The sequence below is a fragment of the Porites lutea genome, chromosome 2 (genome assembly GCF_958299795.1).
Source record: "Porites lutea chromosome 2, jaPorLute2.1, whole genome shotgun sequence".
NCBI lineage: Eukaryota > Metazoa > Cnidaria > Anthozoa > Scleractinia > Poritidae > Porites > Porites lutea.
In genome coordinates this window covers 22083254-22105329 of record NC_133202.1, presented here as the reverse complement: position 1 = coordinate 22105329, position 22076 = coordinate 22083254, and the positions used below count along the sequence as shown (strand labels likewise).

Below are 22076 nucleotides of genomic sequence, written 5' to 3'. Positions count from 1 at the left end.
AGGACGCGTCGAACCAATCGACTGAATCAGACCAAAAAACCAATTTTAGTCGATAAAGGCTAAAAATACATTATCATAGGAATTTTTAATTGTTATTTGTAATCCTTGAATTGCTTATTTAAAAGGGCGCGTTCGATTGGGAAATCCGGATTTAGATTTTCAAACCCCTTAATCCGGATTTCCCAACCGAACGCGAAATCCGAAAACGGATTTCACCTCCGAGAAATCCGTCCATAGGATGGATTTCAATTAAGAAATCCAAATCCGGATTTTTTGGATTTCCCTTTTTGTCCTTCGATTGGGAAATCCGAAAAAGGATTTGCAAAACTGTTCTCGTGAACAGAGGACTATCTTTTGCTAATTTGTTCTAATCCAAGTAATAGTAATGTGATAAGGTTCCTCATTCTTTTCTGAGAGCTTCTCGGCTAGGTGTTTGAGAAAGCAGTTGCAGTCGGCTCCCATCCCACCGTTGGTTCGAAAAACTAGGGGAGTGAAAGATCCCATTTCAACGTCCAGTACCCTCTATTGGTACTTCCGCTTGTTCTCCTCCTCCTGCTCCTTAAAGATTGTGGTGGTGTTTTTCCCCGGTTACACTTGGAGTTAACATGCGTTACTCTGACAACAAAAAATGTTGTAACTCCACGAGACCAAAAGCCCCCGGCCTTAAAGTCCAGTCTTGCCTCCGGGCTTGTTACCGCGCTTCTGAGGTTGAATCGCTCATTATCGAGAGGTAAGTGTGGTTCGACTTCAACGTTGGTGCAAACCTTACCATTAAGAGAGGTAAGTAGGTTGTGAACACCATCGTGTCTCTGCGAGACGAACCCTCCCTTTTTGCATGACAGGGCATGGCAGACGGAATACTTCTCACCACAAACACACTTGCTTGGTAAGTCGGAAAGGGGCATATTATACCTTAAACGCAGAGAGTCTCTGAATTCTTGTTTATTCAGCACCAAGCCTTGATCGACAAGGGGCATTGCGGTGAGCCATGAGCTCGCACCCTTGTCTCTCGATTGCTTAACTGACCGCAGCAGATCCGAGGGTAGAGTGGAATCAATACTTTCCATTCTCGATTTCACGGACGCAGTTTTCAAGGCTTGATGTTGTCTATTTAATTCCTCCGTTGAAGGAGGATTGGAGCTCTAAAAATAACAGAGAAAATTATCCGAGAAAATGCTTTTAAACACAAGAAAAAGAAACTCGGGTTAAATTTAACCCCGGGTTAAGCGCTAATCGGCCTTCGAACAACTGAACCCTAGGCTTAAAACGCGAAGGCAACATCACGAATCAATTACATTACCGTGTCCGCTGGAGTGCTCCAAGAAACAAAACCGCTAAATCAAAAGTCAGTTTTTACTCAGTTTAACTCATCGTTTATTTTCATATCAGCTTTTCCAGATTTAACATGTTTTAAAAAAGATACGCGATGGTTATTTTACACTTACATTATAGGAGCTGTGTCACGAAATTCAGTCAAATTAGGAAATTACAAAATGCGCGTTAAATTAAGAGAAACATAAAAATAAAGGCTTGAAACTTTAAAGGACGGTTAAAATAACATAACAGAAACAACAGATACCACGCATGGGCAAAACTGAAGAAGATTGAAACGGATTGAAATTAGGGTTGTTGAAAACTGTTCAGCCTGGCAGTTTTTCAAAGTTGATTCCTTCTGCTTGAAATTTGTTTGCCTCGGATCTCTGATTTTGTCATATACCTGTAATTTCTTTGCTTACTTTAATTTCCATAGCGATTGAGGGCGAGTAATTGGCAAAATTAAACAAAATGAACTGGACCGCCGTGACACAGCCCCTTTAAGGCTTTCCTCTCTAAATGAATCTTGCCTTGCAAGAACGAGTAGTAGTGTAAAAAAAATTAATGCTATGTAGCACAGGAAAGATTAGTATCCATAAATCCTTAGAGATCGCTGGTCTTTAACCAAAAACTCAGCGACCGCTCCGATTTATGTCAATCATGCAGCGTTTCACGAAGTGAAGTCTCATGCCGACAAGGAAGTCAAAAACTGTGATTTCTTTTCTTATTTCAAACCGGTTCAGAGCATGCGACTGCTCATCCCCAGAACCTTTTCGGGGTTTAGCCAGTTGCACATAGCTCCGATTGAAACTTGCCTCGCTCCAGATTGAATGGAAACAGGAGCCAATTACCATGGAGTTTCCATCTCTCACTTATGACCTTTATACTTTGGGTTATTTTAGGCCAAGCTTTGCCGTGAAAACTACTCTGTCGCGTCCGCATATTTTCACTATGGGAGAAAACGAAGACGGCAGAAAGAAGGGCCAAATTTTGAAACAGTGGACCTACACTGGTAATAGGCTCCAGAGGGAAACAAATATGGCTCCTAAAATACCCAAAGGTTCTTCTTACTTAATGAGTATATTGGCATATGTTTGTTCTCCGCGTCCAAATTTTGAATTCGAGGCTCCTGGAAACTAGGATTAGTTGAACCAGCATAGTATTTTAACACTCTCCTAGTTCGACCGCTCAATGTCGCTGAACAATAAACAAGTTTTCCTACTCAGCTATTTTCTACGACCCGAGAAAAGTACCATTTAACGAAAATTCAACAAAATGTCCAAATTTCATCGTGTAAAATGCTGAAAACCAACGTGAAAGTACTTTCAAAGAGGTTTCATATGAATGGTCACACAAAGGATTTTGTAAAAAGACTCAAGATTAAGAACCACCGGACGAGACTCCGTGATTCACTCTGTCTGTGAAAGGATTAACTTCTGTTAAAACGAAAAACTTAAGTAACTGGTACATTTTGTCTTGTATCTTACCGAGGGCAGAACAAAACGGTCCATCCACGATATGGTAAACTGGGACAAGTCTTGTGATCATTATAAAAAGAACATGACAATAGTCTTTGTTTCGTTGTCTACTCTGAGAATTCATTTATTTTACTGCTTCTATCAAAGCTGACATTGTATTTTCCTCGCCTCTGACCGTCTACCTCAAAAATACATTTCTGACATGATTGAGGCGATCAGCTTATTGTAAAATAAAAGTTTAATCTGCTACCAAGGAGCTTAAGATATCATGATAAAGCAACCTCGCAACTCCACTTCTATGAGACAAGGGAAGGGAAAGTTTTTATCACTGTAATGGAGTTAAGGATTCAATCCAACTACCTCGCCTCTAACCTGGCGTGTCACAAAACCTAACGCCAAAATATCTGGAAAATCTCACGGACAGAGAAGACGAAGTTTGAATCGAAGTTTGAATTGTTGTTTTACACAAAATCCTTAGCTACCTGGTAAGTCAGGTCAATTTGTGCACTAAAAACCACATGGGACAAATTATGTTATTTTTGTCGACTATATAACGCCAGAACTGTTTTTGAAAGCTCTCTAGAAGGATCAGGCTTCCTGGGCGCTGTTTTTCGGCGCGTCAGGTTTACTTAGGCCTCTCGACTAATGGACAGAATTTTGAAGCTTAAAAACAACGCACCACGCTAGTAACAACGACATGTACACTATATCAATGAAACAGTTTGGTCCGTCATATTACGTACCAGTTCAATTTCGATGCCAAAGGATTTGTTTCCTTTAATGCTCCTAATGCTCGAAATCGTCGGCTTATTGGATCATTTTCCTTTGACAAGATTTCTATTTTACTATTAGCTTTGTTTACAGACATCTAACTTAAAAGTAATAAGTAGCGTAAACTGACTTTAAACTAGGAATTTTTAATCGTCTGCTCATCCTACACAGTCACGAATCACGTGACTTACATGAAAAAAATCCGACGGGGACTTCAGAAGGTTGGGAGGAAAATTCAGCAAATCTATGGTTTACCACACCCCAAAGAGTAAATTAACTTTTCTATATCCATGGCGAATATTCCTAAATTAAAGAAGCATAATCTTGTCGTGGGCTAACTGTTTTGTTCTTCAACCTTCAAACCATTACATCAACAAACAAATTCTCCTTACGAGTAGCTTATTATCACATACAACATCTTATGAGAATATAAAATCTCCTGCCGCTCAACTGACGATTTTCCGTATTGCACTAGCTTACATAATTCTATCATTAAAACGTAAGGAGAATTTGGGTGTCGACGAGCAACTTTTACATCACTGTAGATACTATTTTAATGTGCCTGTCAATAGTAATCTACAGACGTCCAGGAATGCGACTGGGAAGTATACGTTAATCAGCATTTACCATACAAAATATAATTTTTACATAAAATAGGGTCCCGTCAGAGTCCAGGTGGAAAGCTGTTGACTTCGCCCTGTTCATTCACGGCTGCGCCGTTTATCTTGTATGTCACTTTTAATCTCATTCGTAAAGGTTGCTATGGAAACAAAGCAGAACAAATTTAGAGCAGGGGAGGCAAAGAGAAGCTGAGATACGCAAACCATTCGGCTTCTACCTGGGGTTCATTTAGTACTGTGCCATAAAATCACACATCAAGTTTGAAAGTGATTTGTTGAAAACTAACCGAGATATAGCTTCGCAAAGTCGTATAATAATTACAGACGATTATATGGTGGGGATGGAGAATGTCTGGGAAGGGAAGAGAGAGTCTTACCGCACGTAACAGCTCCTGATAATACACATACAGATTTAGCCAAGCCCAAAGAGGGAGCTTCCGTTAAATACTTGTCATTAAAACAAACTCGTGGAAGCCACCGAGCACCCCGGCATACACTTCCAGACGAGATCACAAAATTCCGCCCAAGCCAAAGGCCTTTGCCCAAGCCCTTAATACCCTGGTCTCCTACACGGCCGTTTTTAGTGTCGCCACGTCAGGAGGGTTGCCTGACGGCACTAAAAACGGCTGTGTAGCAGACTATTAATACAGGACAACTCGGATTAATATTAATCGGATTAATATTAATCCTAATGATTATTATAATCCAGTAATTGATTATTATAATCCAGTGATAGATTATTATAATCCAGTAATAGATTATTATAATCCATTACTGAGGTTTGAGCCGTGCCTTGATCAATTAGGATTACTATTAATCTTATGTAGGATTAATATTAATCAGATTAATATTAATCCTAATATTAGATCCAATAATAGATTATTATAATCCATAACTGAGCTTTGAGCCGTACCTTAAACGATTAGGATTAATATTAATCTGATAAATATAATCCCACATAGCTCAAATTCCTACAAGTCTCTCAATAAAGAAAATACAGCTATTTCGAGAAAGGTTGTCGGAAAAAATGTGCACGCGACAATCCCGAAAGGTAATATGGGATATGATCAATACACTGTTCCTGACGACTGTAGCTGTCGAACCTACTTCTGTTGCTTTCCTTTAGCACTCGCAAACACATTTCCATGGCCTTTCGTACCAATTCTTTCAAATTTCTTTGAAAACAAGAGAACTCAAAACCACCCACAATGCCTTTCAGGACTGTCGCGTGCACTTTTCCCGACAACCTTTCTCGAAACAGCTGTATTCTATTCTAACCACGACGAATTTGCTACTTGTGCTAGTAGTTTGTGAACAAAACTCTTAATTACATTCAGTCAATAACCGCACTCCTTATCATACGTTATTATATTTTAGTAGCAGAAGTCAGCAGTTGTCTCAGCTCTCCTGGTAATACAGTTGCAACTGAATTTTTTGCAGGGCCATGAAGATTTTTAACGTAGAATAGAATAAAGATCTTAAGTAATAAAAAAAATAACAAAGTGAAAGGGATGTCAGTGCGCACATCATCAAAGGAAATCCTTGAATCTTTTCCAGTTATTTCTAAAAGACTCAGTCTTTCTGAGTTTGATCCATAGAGATAGTTATTTCCCAGGGAGCATTTCATGATTTGGACCGTCTGCGTATATGCTGGACTTAAAGTAGGAGTTCGTGTTAGAGGACTGGGTTTCAGGATTGGTGTCATAGAAGGAGCCATTGTTGTTGATGGGTTAGCTGGTGGCATCCACGAAGGCGTATGATTGACTGAAGTGTTGGCACCAATTTCTGCTGGACGGAAGAACTCTAGAGTTATGTTGGCAAGTGACTTGCAGACAACATATCCTGTATGCGTTGATAACGATACTTTATACATGCCTTGTCATTCACTTTAACAAGAATGTCGCCATCTCTTATCTGGGAGAATGATGCCGACTGTTCAGCTTCAACAATCCAGCCTCCTCCAATTATTGTTTCCGGTGCTGCACTCACCCGGATTATAATAGAGATTAATATTAATCCGGATGATTATTATTAATAATAATCTAATCCTTCCAATTTTTGCCGTGCCTTAATCTATTACTGGATTATAATAATCTATTGCTGGATTATAATAATCTATTACTGGATTATAATAATCTATTACCGGATTATAATAACCATATTACAATCTATTATTATTATAATCCACGGATTAATATTAATCCGAGTTGTCCTGTTAATACCCCTGCAAAATAAAATACCACTTTGTGCTCGCGATCCCGCAATGAAAAATTGTCGATGGTGACCCTGGACCTACGATAACGTGAAAATGGCCGCGGATAACCATTTTGATAGTTGTCATCCAGTCAATTGACTTTGACACGTATCCCACGATAGATTACATGGGCAGGTTGACGGACGGTCACGTGACAATCAAAAGTTCTGGCATGGATAGATAACCAGTTTTACTAACCCGCGGTGCTCCGCGCGGGGAAGTTCCGCCCGTCTGAAAAACTCTATCGCCTAGCCTTATCCAGTCCATGTCATGTTTGAAGTGAAAGTTGTGTAAGTAACCAAATTTAATATTTTACAGACGTCAGACGGGAGTGGTAAGAAGACAGGAAAACTATCGAGAGGATTCGGTCTCGGCTCTAACTTCGACGTTCTTGGATGAATTCAAAGATAACAAAGCCTAAAATAATAACGTGATTCATATAGGGCTTTTAGTTTTGTTCAGGTGATATTCCAAAAGATCCGCGTAGACAGCGACTTTGACAAAACAAACGTCCTTCACAGCTCCGCTATTTACATTTATTAGAATTAAAATTCAAGGTGAATTTTATTTTCGTTTCTGCAAAAAGGAAACAAATAGAAGCTACAAGGAATACTTTGGCCGTGTTGTTCTATAAATTATTCTGCTGCACTGGGGCGTGCTTGTACAAATGTAAAAAAGCTCTGAGCAGAAGTGTTCCATACCAAAGAATGGCGTTGACGTTCTATAAATTATTCTGCTGCACTGAGTTTAATTTTTTTTTTTATCTTGGATTGATTTAGCGGAGTGGTTATACAACTGTGAAGCACGTACGAGAAGCTCTGAGCAGAAGCGTTCAAAAGAAAATGGATGGCGTTGACGTCACCAATCAAAGGTTTAAAATCCTGCGGGCATAAACGAAAAGCTGCTTACAGCAAAATGTCTGACATCTAAGAGCGGAAAGAGTTAACAAAACGTTTATTTATCAACTTGTTCCTTTCACTCAAACCCACACTGGGTTTCTTTATTACAGTTTACTTGGTTTAGGACTGTGCATTCAGCAGTCAGAAGAAACACAATAAACGGCATGCATTACAACAAGTAAAGTATTAACATAAAAAGCTTCGCCGACAAGAAAACAACCTTAACAATACGTCGAAGGACTGCTTTAATAAAGAATTGAAAAAAGCACCCGTTAACATGGACGCCAAATGAAACAGGTTTTATTAACTTGGCGTCGGCTGGGAACTGTTAGAGTATTTAACATAATTTTCAGACAAAAGGTCCAATTGCGTAGGCAGAGAAGCTCTTTATTAGGAGAAAACACACAAATGCTCACAACAAACCGCATACAAACTCCTGAATAACAGAAACAAGAAAGAACGTGTTGATATCAATAGAACAACAAGGCGTTCACTTCTACGAAGACAAAGCCCTGTGGGCGGTAACAAGCTATTTAATGGAGAGGTTAAGCAACAGAGCAGAAAAGCGGCTTGTGAAACAGAAATAATTTATCGCTACACGTGAGAAAACAAATTAAAACCAGCAAGTTTTGAGGGCATATTGGAAACTTCGTCGGAAACATGTGCACGGACACAACAGAGTAAACAGTAACGTTAGACTACATCACTCTCTTCTAAACCAGTTGAGTGGAAATTTAGTACACTGCAAAACAGGCGGGTTTTTTTTTTTCTTTTTTGAAAGGGCATACGTCCGACTAAGTCACCATTTTGATCGCACAAAACAAAAATGTGGTAGGACTCAATCAAGGACGCATTACGCGTCTGCAACGAAAAATGTGCATGGTAAGTAACTGATTCACAGGTAGACTGCCGTAAATTCACTGCAACAATGTTATTTCGTCGTTATGACAATTCATACGTGGAATCTATTCAATTGCAAAATTATAGTCTTTGGTATTTACTACCTACCAAAATTAAGACTGAAGACACGGGCCAATTTAAGTCGACATTGCCCGACAGCCGACTGTTATTTTCAGATCTACGTTTGACAGGCGATCGCTTCCTTTGGGGCTCGTGATTCGCGCTCGACTGTAAAAGGCACAAAAATACCAGCTGTTTTTCAACAGGCTATCTTCAACAGGAAGGCTGCTGTCAACTGAACATGTGTGTGGCCGGCAGTGCTTCAACTCTCACGTGTTATCAAACAAACTTTCATCAGCCGACCAACGAGGCTGATTTCAATAACAACTTTTTTGCCAAGAGTTTGATTATTGTGTTCCAATAAACAGTGAAAACGTGAAAGTTCAAAGAAACTACAAAAAAATCCTCACGCCCAATCGTGTTCATCAAGTAGTCACGTTGGGAACCAGGTTAAACAACCTCATACACGACAACGTAAACAACACTCTGTAGTACAGCTGACAATTTCACGCAAAATAAACAAATGATTACAAAATGACTTAGCCCCGGATAGAGTTAAAGAGCCCGAGAGCCAGCTGAACAAAAACAGAATAGAAGACAAATGTGTTCAGTTCAGGGGCAGCTGCACCAATATCAGGATCCAAAAAGTTCTTGAATGTTGAATGTTATTTTCAGTGAACAATATGGCCCAACAGAAAGAAAGTTACATGAATGAGCAGTAACGACTGGTCCCAATTAAAACGAGTGATAGAAACCACGAAATACCTAAATAAAAAGCCCCGCTTCCTACCCGGGGGGGGGGGGGTACTTCCTTATATAAGCCATATAGTAATGTACTGCCCCATCGGGTAGGGTTTTTGCGCCGTTTTGGTCTGAAAACGGGTATACACTTTGCCCATTTTGGTCTGGAATCGGGTATGGTTTTTGAGGGAACCACGTAGTGTATGACCGTATTGATCGTTTCAATTCCCAATTAGTAAGAAAGAAAGAGAAGTATGCGAATTCGACAAGGATTTAAAGAATTGTTTTGTTTGCGGTTTAATCTAAGTAATGATAACATAATTTCTGCCTAAAGGCCAGGTCTATAAACGGGTATGGATTTTAGAGGTGTGGTCTGAAAAAGGGTGTGGAAAATTACATTTTTTGGTCTGAAATAGGGTCAGGATTTGGAGAACCGGGCGGCACACCCCCAACAAGAATTCCCAGGAGTACCCCCCAGGGGCTTCCTATGACCAATCTCTTGCCAGTCAAAGCTAAGATAATGTATTCTGGGCCAATTATAAACGGAAGCCAATAAGAATGGCGAATCGGATATCAGGAATGTTTTGGTGAGCTTGAAGGCAATGACGTGACGTTGATTCTACTCCTGATTGGCTGGTTGCTTATAAATTAACCCAGGAGTAAGCTGAGGATTCCAACGGTACTAATCCACGACAAAAACGACGATGCGCAAAAGCAATTTCGGAAAATAATGCTCGTGAACAATAAAATTCCCCCAAAAAAAGTGCCCTTGGGACTGGAAATCAACTGCAATATATACCTTATTCAATAAAGGCTGCTTCGGCAATTGGGTAAACGAAACCCACTGCAACGACTTGCTTCGGAGTGACCAGCAAACAATAGCTTCCCAGTGGGCAATTGCCCAATACCCAAAGCAAACTTCATTGAATCAGGTACAGTGGAAACTCAAAGTTATGAACCTCTATATAACGAAGTCCTCGGTATGACAAATGATTTTCTTTACCCCACTAATAGCAAAATATACGGGACAGAACCTTGATATACAAAAGCTCCTTATAGAGAGCACATTTTGCCAGTCCCTTGGCCCTTCGCTATATTGAGGTTTCACTGTATATATTACATCCTAATATCCTAAAAACCGTATAAATAAAACCAGGATAAAAACTCCTCAATGTCATTCCCCTACTGATCACGTTACACAGGGCAGAAGAAGGCTATGTTCTGAAAACAAAATTTACAAGTGAAAGTGCAAGAAGCACGATTGTACCTGTTGAGGGTTTGCGACTTTAAGTCCTTGATTAATAGCTCCGGAGTTATTTGGCGGTATGACATTACCAGACGGGCTTTGAAGCTGTAACTGGAATGTCTATGAACATGAGAAAATAGTACAAAATAGGTGAATCACACTGAGTTCATTTTCACTGTTAACTACAAGTCTGAATCAAGTCTCCCTTGTTGGTTCTTCATCATCAGCAGTACGCTAGACAAGAGTCACGAAGAAGCGATCACTCAGTAGTTTACTCTAAGGTGGAGCCCTGTGAAAACCTCCGGGGCATTGACTCGAGTTTCAAACGAGTGATGCCTAGGGGTGTGGCAAAACATCAGCTCAGTTCAGTTGGCGGAGAATACAATTGAACTGCTCATCTTACAGTACAAAGATCCACCCTGGACATGAGTTGTCATAACCTGCATGATTCTGTTGCAGACATATTTAGATGGGACATATGATCTTTTGGTGATGTGAACGGTGGCCTCTTTAGGTGACTTGTTTTGTTTTGTTTTATTGTTTTGTTTCATTATCATTTTCGTCATACAAACAAAATATACGTATAAAATTTTCAAAAAAGTTGAGGGAAGGGAGCCCAGGGAAGCCAATAAGGCTTGTGAATAAGACTACCTTGTCTCTCTTATTGTCTCACTGGCAGATCACCTATCACTTCAACCCGCTAGAAGTCACAAGTAAGAGCGGTGTGTGACAAGCCAGTGGGAGAGTCTAGTTAGGTAACGATCTTCATGTGAGGCTACAGATGACTGAAAAAAATTGAGCAGATATTAGGACAACTACCCTGCGGTGCGGGGGTCACCCCTTGGAGTTCTGAAAAATTGAAAAACAATTGACAATTGAAAAAATGGTCAAGAAAACAGTATAACTATAAGTCCATACCTTAGGAACAGCGGCTTGAAATACGAAGTCAGTCATGGGAAAGGTGAGTGAGTTTGTAGCTGTTACCATAATAGACACCACATTAGATGGGTTGCCTGGGACCTTTTCGAAAGCGAAATCAATCTTTAGACCATTGCTCTCAAACGCTGTTATGGAAGGGAAACCTATAAAGAGAGAAGACAAGCTTCAGTTCAGAGCATCACTGCATGATTGATTGCAATAATTACTATAGCCGAGGGTGTTTTGCAATTTACTTTTTCCGACTTAAAATCATAGTTACGAAATATTGAATCAACACACTTCGTAACACGACGGGGCAAAATTCGGAGCCACACAGTACAATGCACTGGAACCCCGCTTTACGGACACCTGTTATTACGGACAGTTAATACATCTTCAAAATCCGTCAAAACTGATGGCAAACACATGGATAAAGTCAGGCGGATTGTCCATGCAAAATTAAGACCGTTCCATTTTCAAATTAAGACGTATTATCTGTCTGACGCGAATAACCCGATAACGCGATAACCCGTCTCGGACGGATAATACGTGTCTAGTGCGAAAACAGCCATTAACCGGGTTTGACTGCACTGCAGACTACGCTCCCCTTACATTAATAAACGTTATTGATCATGCTGGCTGTGCTTGAACACCTTCTATTGGCTTCGATGAAGGAGGCGAAGACATTAATCTTACAATGTATGTCCTGTGTATTCTCACAACCAACTAATAGCAAGGAATGCCAGAAACGCAAATCAAAAGTCGAAAGACAATCTTGCGCTGCATGGATACCTACAAGGCTGGAACTTGTACTGTAAAACCGAGTTTCGTAGGATACTCGTCAAAGTTTCCTAACTCTTTCAAATTTTTACGTCATAAGATCTTTTTCCTCTCTGCATTCTCTCCATGTCCCCAATATTGGGCGTCGCATTTTTTCAAAAACGTGAGATAAAAACAGCTATCAAAATTTGGCGAGTACTGTAGCTATCCAAGGTACTAAACAAAAAATAACAACCCTAGTTCTTGTTACAAGTACAGAATGTACTTAGTATATATGCAGTATTGAAGAATAACTGATAAAGTGTTACAAACCAGTAGAGAAGTCCTGATTCTGAAGGGCAAGGGGTTCGTGATTCATCTGAAGGAGAGCCGGCTGCCCAGCAGGAGATGGATTCAGCGGTCCTCCTCCATCTAGCAAGTTTGGCACGGCGGGTGACGGCGCCATCATGTTCATTGGAGGAGGGCCTGGACAATGGTAAAACAGAATTAGTCACTTTGAAGAGTACCGTAATATTCATCATGTACGCCTTAATGCAATGTCATTCGTTCTCGGAACGAACGGCGGGTACTTTGCACAAGAACTGAACAGTTAACGACACTATCAAAGTGTAGTTCCTCGGTTTATACGGATGGCTTGATAATTTCACGACAGGAAACAAAAGATTCAACTATACCCACACCGCAACAGCTACGAACCAACAACGATTTGTGTCGCGTGCATTTAGAAACACTGGCCACCTGTTTATACTATCAAGAGCTGAAGCTTGATAAATTCAGAGGCACACTTGCCATTTGTTTTTGTTCTAACAAAAGAGACTTGAATAATTACACCCCGCGAGGATAAGCCTACACAACGAATATAAGGGTATTTTATAAGTGGCCTGGTGAATTTGCTGACATTTCGGTCTAAAATCCCGTTTAACGTAAATCTCTATTAAACAACCCCCGCGGGCCTCATTTATTTCAAGCACATCTGAGGGAGGCTTATTTAATTTAGCAAAGATGATGGTATCAATTCGCCATTAAAACTAGAACTCCAAATCCTGGTTACATGAAGTTGGAGGTCAGGTCAGGAGGCCGAAGATCAAAAACAAATCCGAACTACATGTACCAGCACGTGAATCAATCCACATGACGTGTTACAGTCGTCTTAATTAACATAGTCTATCATTATTTTAAAGAATAGGGAAAACGGAGCTTAAAAAATTTCTTTCCCTAAAAGGGGTGTGGCTTATTAGAGAGGGCGCACTTACTTGAGAGGGGGGTTAATAGAGGATTTACGGTAAATAGGGAGCAAATGCTTCGAAGCAAAACAAGCTAAAACAATCTTTACCAATCTGAACCACTACAGCCAACAACCACTTTTACTATAAAAGGGCCACCAAATAATTTTACTATAAAAGGGACATACCTGCATTTGTTGAGCCGAGATCCAGACCTCCTAGTAAATCTAAAAGTTCCCCGCCTGATGAGGCTGCAGGGGCCGGTGGTTGGACTGGGGCGGGTGTAGGTTCAGGTGCGGGGCCTCCACCAAGTAGATCCAACAGCGTGTCAGACTATGATTTGATAGGAAAACAAAGGAAATCATATTTAACAATTATTCACCGCAGACGAAGTTAATATTGTTGATTATTATTCATTCAAAATAACTCCTTGTTTCTGATTGGCTCAACCCCCCCGGCTCATTCTTCAAACTTGGAAGACGTCTGCGATATAAGGTAAATCGGCCGCATCTTTTGGAAACCGTGTTCTGATTGGCTACCCGAGCGGGCAAGATGAAGCGAATCTAGTGTTCTGATTGGCTACCCGAGCAAGCAAGATGGAGCAAATCTAGTGTTCTGATTGGCTACCTGTACCCGAGTGGGCAAGATGGACTCATCTCGCTTGTTTTGTCTCGCGAGAGACGATATTGTTTCAGGCCACATAGTAGATCCTTTATTGCCCGAGTTTTGCTGAACATTTGTCTCGCTCCTTTTTTACGACAAATATCCAGCCACGTCGACCTGACACTAGGTCAATAATGCATATCTTATGCCACAAATAACGAACAACAACAAACTTAAGTAACAGTTATTAACACCAGAAGTCTTACCGCTTGTTTTGCAGGTTTTGATTCAATTACAGCTGCAAAGCAAATAAAGAAATAATAAGCCGAAATCCACAAAAGAGTACCAAGTTATGGTGAATAAAATTTAATCTCTTTTACAACACTCTATAACGACAATATCGGCAATCATAACGTAGCAAAAGGAGTAGGGCTGCAATGATACACTTTGCCACAATATGCTGTGTAATCCAACACACTGACCATAATTCCAACAATATAGTATGTAACAATTCCCCCAAGCTGGCAACAAACATTAACTGCAAGTTCATGTATTTTACTGTTTCACAATGTCGCAATACAGTCAACTCTCTCTTAACGGACACCTCTGTAAAACGGACACTTAGAGTTGGTCCCTGCCTTTGCTTATTTCCTTTATTTGACTCTTTATAAGACGGACACCTCTCTAAGACGGACACTTAGTGCCGGTCCCAAAGGTGTCCGTCTTAGAGACAGTTGACTGTATCTTTAACTATCAATGTTCGTATGGTGATAGATAATATCTCATCGCATAGGTATATCATCGCTGTCAACTTAATTACATCATAGTCTTTGCAGAATAATCTCCACCCTGATAAAATACTCCTCTTTCTTAGGTGTCAAGAATGACAGAAGTGTATCGAGAATTTGGAGCCAAAATAATGACAATTAAGGTAGCGGCAATAGAGTTCTAAAGTGATGACGTCATAAAAACTAAATTTGTGAAATTATGGGATTTGTCAGGATATTCTGAAAGAACATCGTCCAAGAGGCCTACTTGAAAAAATTAGCATTTCGGGCCAATATGTTGTTCTTTCAGAATATCCCGACAAATCCCATAATTTCATGAATTTAATTTTCAAGACGTCACACTTTAGAACTCTATCAACGCTCCACTTAATTAACAGCGCAGAAATTAACGCTACTTAAACCAACGCGAATTTTAATTTTATGAAGTGTTAATTTCCTATAATAAAGTAACTGCAATAGGTTTTGTCTTCGGACCCAAGTATAAATTTTGATACTTCGAAACTGATGTAGAACTTACGTTTTTTTTTACCACGTACCTTCTTGTTTTACTGTTTCAGTCTCGGGTTGTGAAGGCACTTCTCCATTGGTAATTGGCTCAGTGGTCTTCGATTCAAACACTGGCATCCTCTCCAACAGAGCAGGCCTGTAGATCAATCAACTAACATGTTACTTTTTAACATCAGCCTTCAATCTAGCTGTGCAAGTACAGGATCTGGGTGTAAAGCAAAAATGAACAGGGAGGAAAAAATTCCTTAGGCGCTCAGCAAAAAAAAACTTGCAAGCCAAACCGATCATTTTGATGATCAAAAAGCTTTTTTTCGAGTATGTTTGCTTAATTCCTCCACACGCTTTGCATCTTATGTGAGAATAGACTGATAAGGCTGGACAATCCTAACAAATTAATAGTGGATTTCTCTTCTACTTCCTGCCTATGTAAGCGCTCTTAGTTACCATCATCCTTAGTCACCATGAGCAAAGACACGTTAAACAACAGTCGAAGCTCTCCTTGTGACCACTCTCGTAAGCGACCAGCTCTAGTTGCGACCACCTTTGTGAAACCCCGTTTGAACTATGACTTACACTTAGTAATAAAAACTTTTAGTAATCGACCGCTCCCTTAAGAGCCTGTTTCAGGCTCTCAGATAGTGGGGAAGACGCGAAACTGAAAGGTACGCGAGTGGACCCGACTTTCTCGGAGCCTGGAACAGGCTAATCACTTAAGGGACCACGACCACTTTTGGGATTACCCAACTGGACTTTTCCTTTGTTTTTAAGCTCTCTCCCGATAAAACAGGAACTGTAAGTTTGTACGGCTTCAAAATCTTCTGATGTAGATCAACGTATTCTTGCACTGATATTTAGATTTGGGCTTATTATTAATTTTCTTTTCTTTTGGGGGGTGAATTATTAACGAGTTTCTGAGGTTCTCCTAAGAGACCTCCCTCTATTTTTTTTTTCCTATGCGGTCGCTTACCAAAGCTCCTCTCGTAAGCGACCAGTTCTATTACGACCACGTTTTCCCAGGTGGTCGCTTACGAGAGCGTCGACTGTACTACACTGCACGAGGGTAACACCTGTGACAACATTCATTTTAGTGTCCACTGTGAAGTGGAATAGGTGTAACATGGTCTCCTGATAACAGTTTAGATAGTTTAAATTCTTCAGTGTCTGCTTTAGCCATCTAAGTGTAGATTGTGCTTCTATTGATAACAGCTTCTGCCCTAGCACTTCTTTTACTGGGTACCAGAGACTGTTAGCAGAGCTTGAACTGTAAGATATTTACCGATCAGGATGAAGATCTACACCACCTTTTACAGCACCAAATCAGATAATTTAAATGGTCATGTGGCAAGATTACGACTGGAAATTTTACAAGGGTAAGAAAAAAAGAACTGCACTGAAAGCTACTAACCAAATTCCGTACTTTGTTTCACTGACATACATTACAATTTGCTCAAACATAAAAAGGCCATATACCTCATACTGTCATGCTTCTTAAAGAGAGCTCCAAATTCAACTCCTCTTTGCTGTAATTCTGCATCCATGTTGACTTCAAATTGATTAATAATATTCCTAATCCGTCTGAAAATGATGAAAGAAAACAACTTCTTTCACTATATCTAAAGTGTTACGTTATTAAGCTGCAAATAGGATGCCCTAGTAATAAGCTGCTGACAGAACTTATCATGGAAAGTCCAGTTTGGTGTAAGAGGGTGCAGTAATACATGATGTACATAGACAGCTACTGGCAGGATCATATGTACACTGTAGTACACCAAGTAGTTAGGTATTAAGTTCCAATCAGACCTCTAATAAGCTTCCAACCTCAGACAAGAGGCAAGTGGTCAGTTAACAAAGGTTAGCTACTAAAATATAGGAAGTCTAACTTAGAACGAAGTTTAAGGTAGACAGTGGACCTCCAAATTCGTTCACAGATGTTTATTACGTTCGACGAAGGAGAACGCTCAATATTCGAGTCCTTTTTCTCGGCGCAATGCACTGTCCTGCGGGTATTTTTCTGGATGCCATATGATTTCACGGTTTAGCCGCCATCTTGGACTGACTGGCTGGTTATTTCTACTTTCATTTTATGAGCACTGTCGTTCTTTTTCGCATTGGGTTTTTATTGTAGTTTGTAGATCAAAAACTAGACAACGAGCAGCCTCTCTTTTTTTTGTTGGTCCGTCGAGCGAAACGCCCGAGACACGCAAATGACCACGCACGCGACTGAAGGCGCGAGCCGGTAGAGGCATGACAAAAGAGATTTCTTTTTTCTTCTCGCGTCTCGCGGCTTCGCCACTCAACGCTCGCGCGTTACTAAATCTGAAGAAAAAGAGAGACTGCTCGCAGTCTAATCAAAAACGGACGTCAAATATTAAGAGAATATGACAACATAACATCATACTTTACCTTGCACCCCCCTCCTTAACCTCCATCTCTCACTCTCCCTCCTCCTTGCCTTATCACCCCTCCCTGCCTGCCGAACGTACTCCCCTAATTTCCAATTATTACTAGTTTTAAGTAGATTAATGGTTTTCTAGTCTGGGGGACGTGTAAGCAAACAGTAGGGAGCATAAGCAATGACGACCACAACAACGAGAACGGCAAAAAAGCATTAGGTTTGGATTGGCAAAACAACCACTTTGCACGTGCATCACGCTTTTTGTACATTTCTTAGCCGTCGTTGCACGACTACGACGTGAAAGTGTTTAATTGTTTGGACTTCCACTAAGAATAAATGGAACGCATAGAACGCAATCTAATAATGCGCATTTGGACCTTCTGTCACTCGTACTCTGATCACGCGCGTTTTGACCTTCTCTCACGTGTAACTTAAGCAAAGCAGAGCGTTGGAGCAAGAGAGTTTTGACCTTAGATCGCTGATGCTCTCACCCACCCCGTAACCTTTGGTTACTTCAAGTAATATTGTACTTACTCCTGAGTGGAAGAGAAGCGTGTACTGAGCTTCATAACAGCTGTTAATGCATAATCTTTTGTTGTGGCAGTAGAATGTGAACTGTAGAGAATGCTCTCTAGAACATCCAAGACATCACTCTCTGTAATCTACAAAGCAAGGTGGTAGTAAGGGCCTGTTTACATGGAGTGGGGGACCCCGGTCTAGTGGGGTTGGTTTCTTTTGTTTTCACGCTCTGGGGGACACAAAACAAAAGAAACCAACCCCACTAGACCGGGGTCCCCCACTCCATGTAAACAGGGTCTAAGTTAAATTCACACTGAGAGAAGAGGGCACTTGTTAATGGTCTGTCATTCTGTTGTTCAAACCACAACGCTTTATTTGCATGTTCTGTCGAAACTCCTACTTTCCCCTAATTTTGGTAATATTATTGTTAAACAAGGACTGCCTGAGCAAAAGCCTGATTAAACAAATACAGCTTAATGTGGAACAAACAATAATTGTTTCTGGCAAGCCTCCTTAATAAATCATACTATTGTGTACTGTTTTATACCAGAAAATTCTCGTGCTTACCAACTGCCTTTTAATGAGATTAGGTAAGCGATCAATTTTTTTAATTCAATAATGACGTGACGCAACATTTCTTTCAAAAAAAACAAAACAGATGTTTGTGTCAGAACTTACATTGAGAGATTCATCTTCTTCAATATCAACAAAGAGCTGATCACCATATTCACCACAGCACCAAGATCCCACTTGCACTAAAGGTTGCTAAAACACAACAAGGCATGCAGTAGTAACACACTACATAATCAGTCTCAATAAACCAAAGCACTCCGGGGAGCTCTAGGGTGGGGGAGAAAAAAGAAAAAGAGCTTGCTAGCAGGCTAGCATGTTATATCTTTGATTAAAGGCCGATTCCAAATACAAAAGTATTTAAGTCAAAACTGCATAATTCAGACACCAAGACTGTGTTGTTAAAAGCCTGATTGGTTCTTATCCTAAGATAACTGGGAACAGAGAATATAAGTCGTCATTATTAAGAGGTGTCTGTTGTGCCACAAATTGTCAAAATGTTGTGTCAAAATTATGTATTTTGTTAGTCAAGATTTACCAGCTGTACATTTTAAGGTTAGGCAAGATATTACATTCTACATTAAAAGCTGTAACACACAACTATATGTACTACCAAAACGCGGCTTTACATTAATTTTTGGTTGCTACCACATTTCGTGTCAGTTAATACATGTATATATTTTTGAGCAATCCCAAAAGACCACAACAGTACTGGAAGTCTCAAAGAAAAGATAGTGATGGATTGACTTTTGTGAAAAGGTGCCGCATACAGTGTAGGTAAAACATACTTTAGTATCTAAAAAATTAAAAGTATACAAACGTATATGAAAAATAAGGTAAAAAGAAAGACGAAACATTACGTAGTCACTATTACACTTCAAGAGCTGCTTATCCCTAACTCACAAAAAGGAATTGTTTTTAAAGATGCAAAAACTTCTTAATTTTGTACTATTTTTCATTGACATTATTGAAATAATTTTGAGTAGGACAGAGGAATACCTGGCTGATGTCATTTTGCATGGCTTTGTACAAACTCTGCACTGCATAACCTTGCAGTTCACTTGACGTCGACACCAAGTAAACAAGGCTGGGAACTGCATCATCACGTACAAAACTTCCTGCCTAAAGTATAACAATACAACATACAATAACCATCAAAAATTGTCGCATTGGTATCAAAAACACTACAACAATATTCAAAATTCTTTTGCCCTCATATTGCAGAATGTTTATTAATCATTCTTTTCTCAGATGAAGAAAACAGTGTGTTGAAAGATAAATCATTGGGCGGAGTGAGAACAAAATTACTCCAACAGAAATCTTGCGAAAAAGCCTTTTAATATTTAACATTATTTGTAAACTTCCGTAATATTGATTAGTTTAATTTTCCACCTGATATTATTTTGTATCCGTCGCCGTAATTTTTATGCCATCTTCGAAAAATTGTAATTGAAGAGGCCTAATTAACATAAGCTCTATAGTCTCCTTTAGGCCTCCTTGCCAATTTCTTCCTACATTTTTTTTGGCATTTCTTTGTAATTATTATAATAGTGTGGCAAATAAATAAATACAAATACAAATACAAATACTTATTTAGAGCAAAAAAAAGTACACCACCATCAAGTCCTTTTCCATAGCCTGTATTCTTATCGACAGTAGTTCTAAACCAATCAGGGTGCGAAAAATCTCTCAGTTATTGTAAAATGGATGTTATCCTATAAAAAGCAAACCGTAACTTCCATTCATAAGCCTTGGGCTTATATAACTTTGTAACGAGTTTTAGAACGGCTTATAAAGAAGGGGCTTATATCCAGGAAAACTTATAACTGGACTAAAAAATGGTTTGAAACAAGCTACATACATTGTAGCAAAGCTGATCAAGACACTTTTCAACGTCACTCACTTTTTTACACTTTCAAACGTCGTAAAAAAAAATGAATTCATTTCAATACAAGCTACAAGGAGGCTTATAAATCCGGGGATGGGCTTCTAACCAGATGTATTTTTACATTTAGCAAAAAGATAGAATTTGCATCAAAAAGGACCCTCGGTTAAATCTCTGGGATATGCTAATTACCGGGTAAAGAGATTAGTGATACATTATAAGATCAGGCCAACTCTTTGTGAGAGTTTCTGTGATGTTATAACCCGAGTAAGATAATTAAGTATTGCATCCTACACGATGAGCCGTGACGTTCACCGTTTCGGCTCTCACTGCTATCTGTGACGACAAGCCAGTTATTAGCATATTCCGGCTATTTCTTCGGAAAGTAATCGAGAGTTCTTTTTTATGCAAATTTATATCTTTTGCTAGTTGTGCACGTGCATATGAAACTTGAAAACAATGCCAGTGAATAATTAGGACGCTCACTTGTAAACACAAAATGTGGGGCGGAAATTAGTTATGTTTGAGGCCCTATTTAAAAGCCTTCCCTGTTTTCAATGTTCTTGAAACTTGCAGGGAATATTTCCTGACGATTGATCTCGGAATTGTGGGATTTATAAAAAAACGTATCGAGCGGTTTTTGGAAAAATGCGGAATTTTTAGGCATGGACCAAATTACGTCCAAAAACTGTATCAAAAGCAGCTGAATGCAAGTTAATAAAATTCTTCTTACTCGCGATCGCCCAGAGAAATTCCCCTTTTTTTTTGTATGCAGTTTTCAATGGAATCAAACCACTATGAGATGAAGCCGCGATTCCAAAGCTTATCATTTTCTTAAAATATTAGCGAATTGTGCGGCTAGCATGCTATTTCACTGCTTTGATGATTCTTAAAACTGCATTTCAAAATAATTCGAAAACGCTCTTCAATTATGGCAGGTACATACTCCCTTAAGCGATTTCTTCAAAAAACTCCTGGTACAGAGAAACCCAACAATAAATGAAAAACGTAATGGCATCATTACGTTGCCATGGCGACTCCGATTGCAATAAATCCCAGATCATAAGAAATTTTCATCTTTATATAATACAGTTGTGGTAACTTTTTTTCCATATCTCTATTCATGCCGACGTAGTTAATGCTCAAACCTGGAAGGTATCAACCCCAAAAAATCCAGTCGATCCACCTTAAGCTCCTTATTATTTTTATGAGGAGCAATACATTCTGGCACCACTTACAGATGTGAGTACTTTCATCATAGTGTCAATATGCCACCTCTTGTTTGGAGCATGCCTACAAACAGTACAACACTTGTTTTAGTAATGACATTCTCATGTTCATGGAGACTCTCAAAATACAGCAAAAATACCCGGCGTTACAATAAATTTTATTAGTCCTGCACAATAAATCAGCATCATCGCCTGACAAAGACCAATAGTACAAACAATTAAATTTTTACTATGTGTCAAACCTTCAAGAATACAGTAACTGGTTATTAATTTCTTCTAACATGCAAACCTTAAAACATAGTACATAATAGGCCCATAAGAAAAAATTCAGCTTGCTTAATAACCAAACAATTATATAGCTTTGGATAAGTAGTAC

At 39.5% G+C, this 22076-nt stretch overlaps 1 protein-coding gene across 2 annotated transcripts in view; it reads right to left on the bottom strand.

Moving 5' to 3' along the window:
- Window positions 1-2886: 2886 nt before the first annotated feature.
- LOC140928022 (AP-1 complex subunit gamma-1-like) overlaps window positions 2887-22076 on the bottom strand; it is a 31201-nt gene continuing 12011 nt past the window's right edge. For both annotated transcript variants that reach the window (XM_073377736.1, XM_073377737.1), the window contains 12 exons: window positions 21710-21764; window positions 19586-19708; window positions 18695-18781; window positions 18032-18159; window positions 16573-16677; window positions 15132-15238; window positions 14074-14105; window positions 13393-13537; window positions 12294-12446; window positions 11202-11365; window positions 10305-10403; window positions 2887-4323 (listed from right to left, as the gene is read on the bottom strand). In XM_073377736.1, the coding sequence (XP_073233837.1) occupies window positions 4228-4323; window positions 10305-10403; window positions 11202-11365; window positions 12294-12446; window positions 13393-13537; window positions 14074-14105; window positions 15132-15238; window positions 16573-16677; window positions 18032-18159; window positions 18695-18781; window positions 19586-19708; window positions 21710-21764 (1294 nt within the window). In that variant the 3' untranslated portion in view covers window positions 2887-4227. The remainder of the gene's footprint in view (window positions 4324-10304; window positions 10404-11201; window positions 11366-12293; window positions 12447-13392; window positions 13538-14073; window positions 14106-15131; window positions 15239-16572; window positions 16678-18031; window positions 18160-18694; window positions 18782-19585; window positions 19709-21709; window positions 21765-22076) is intronic.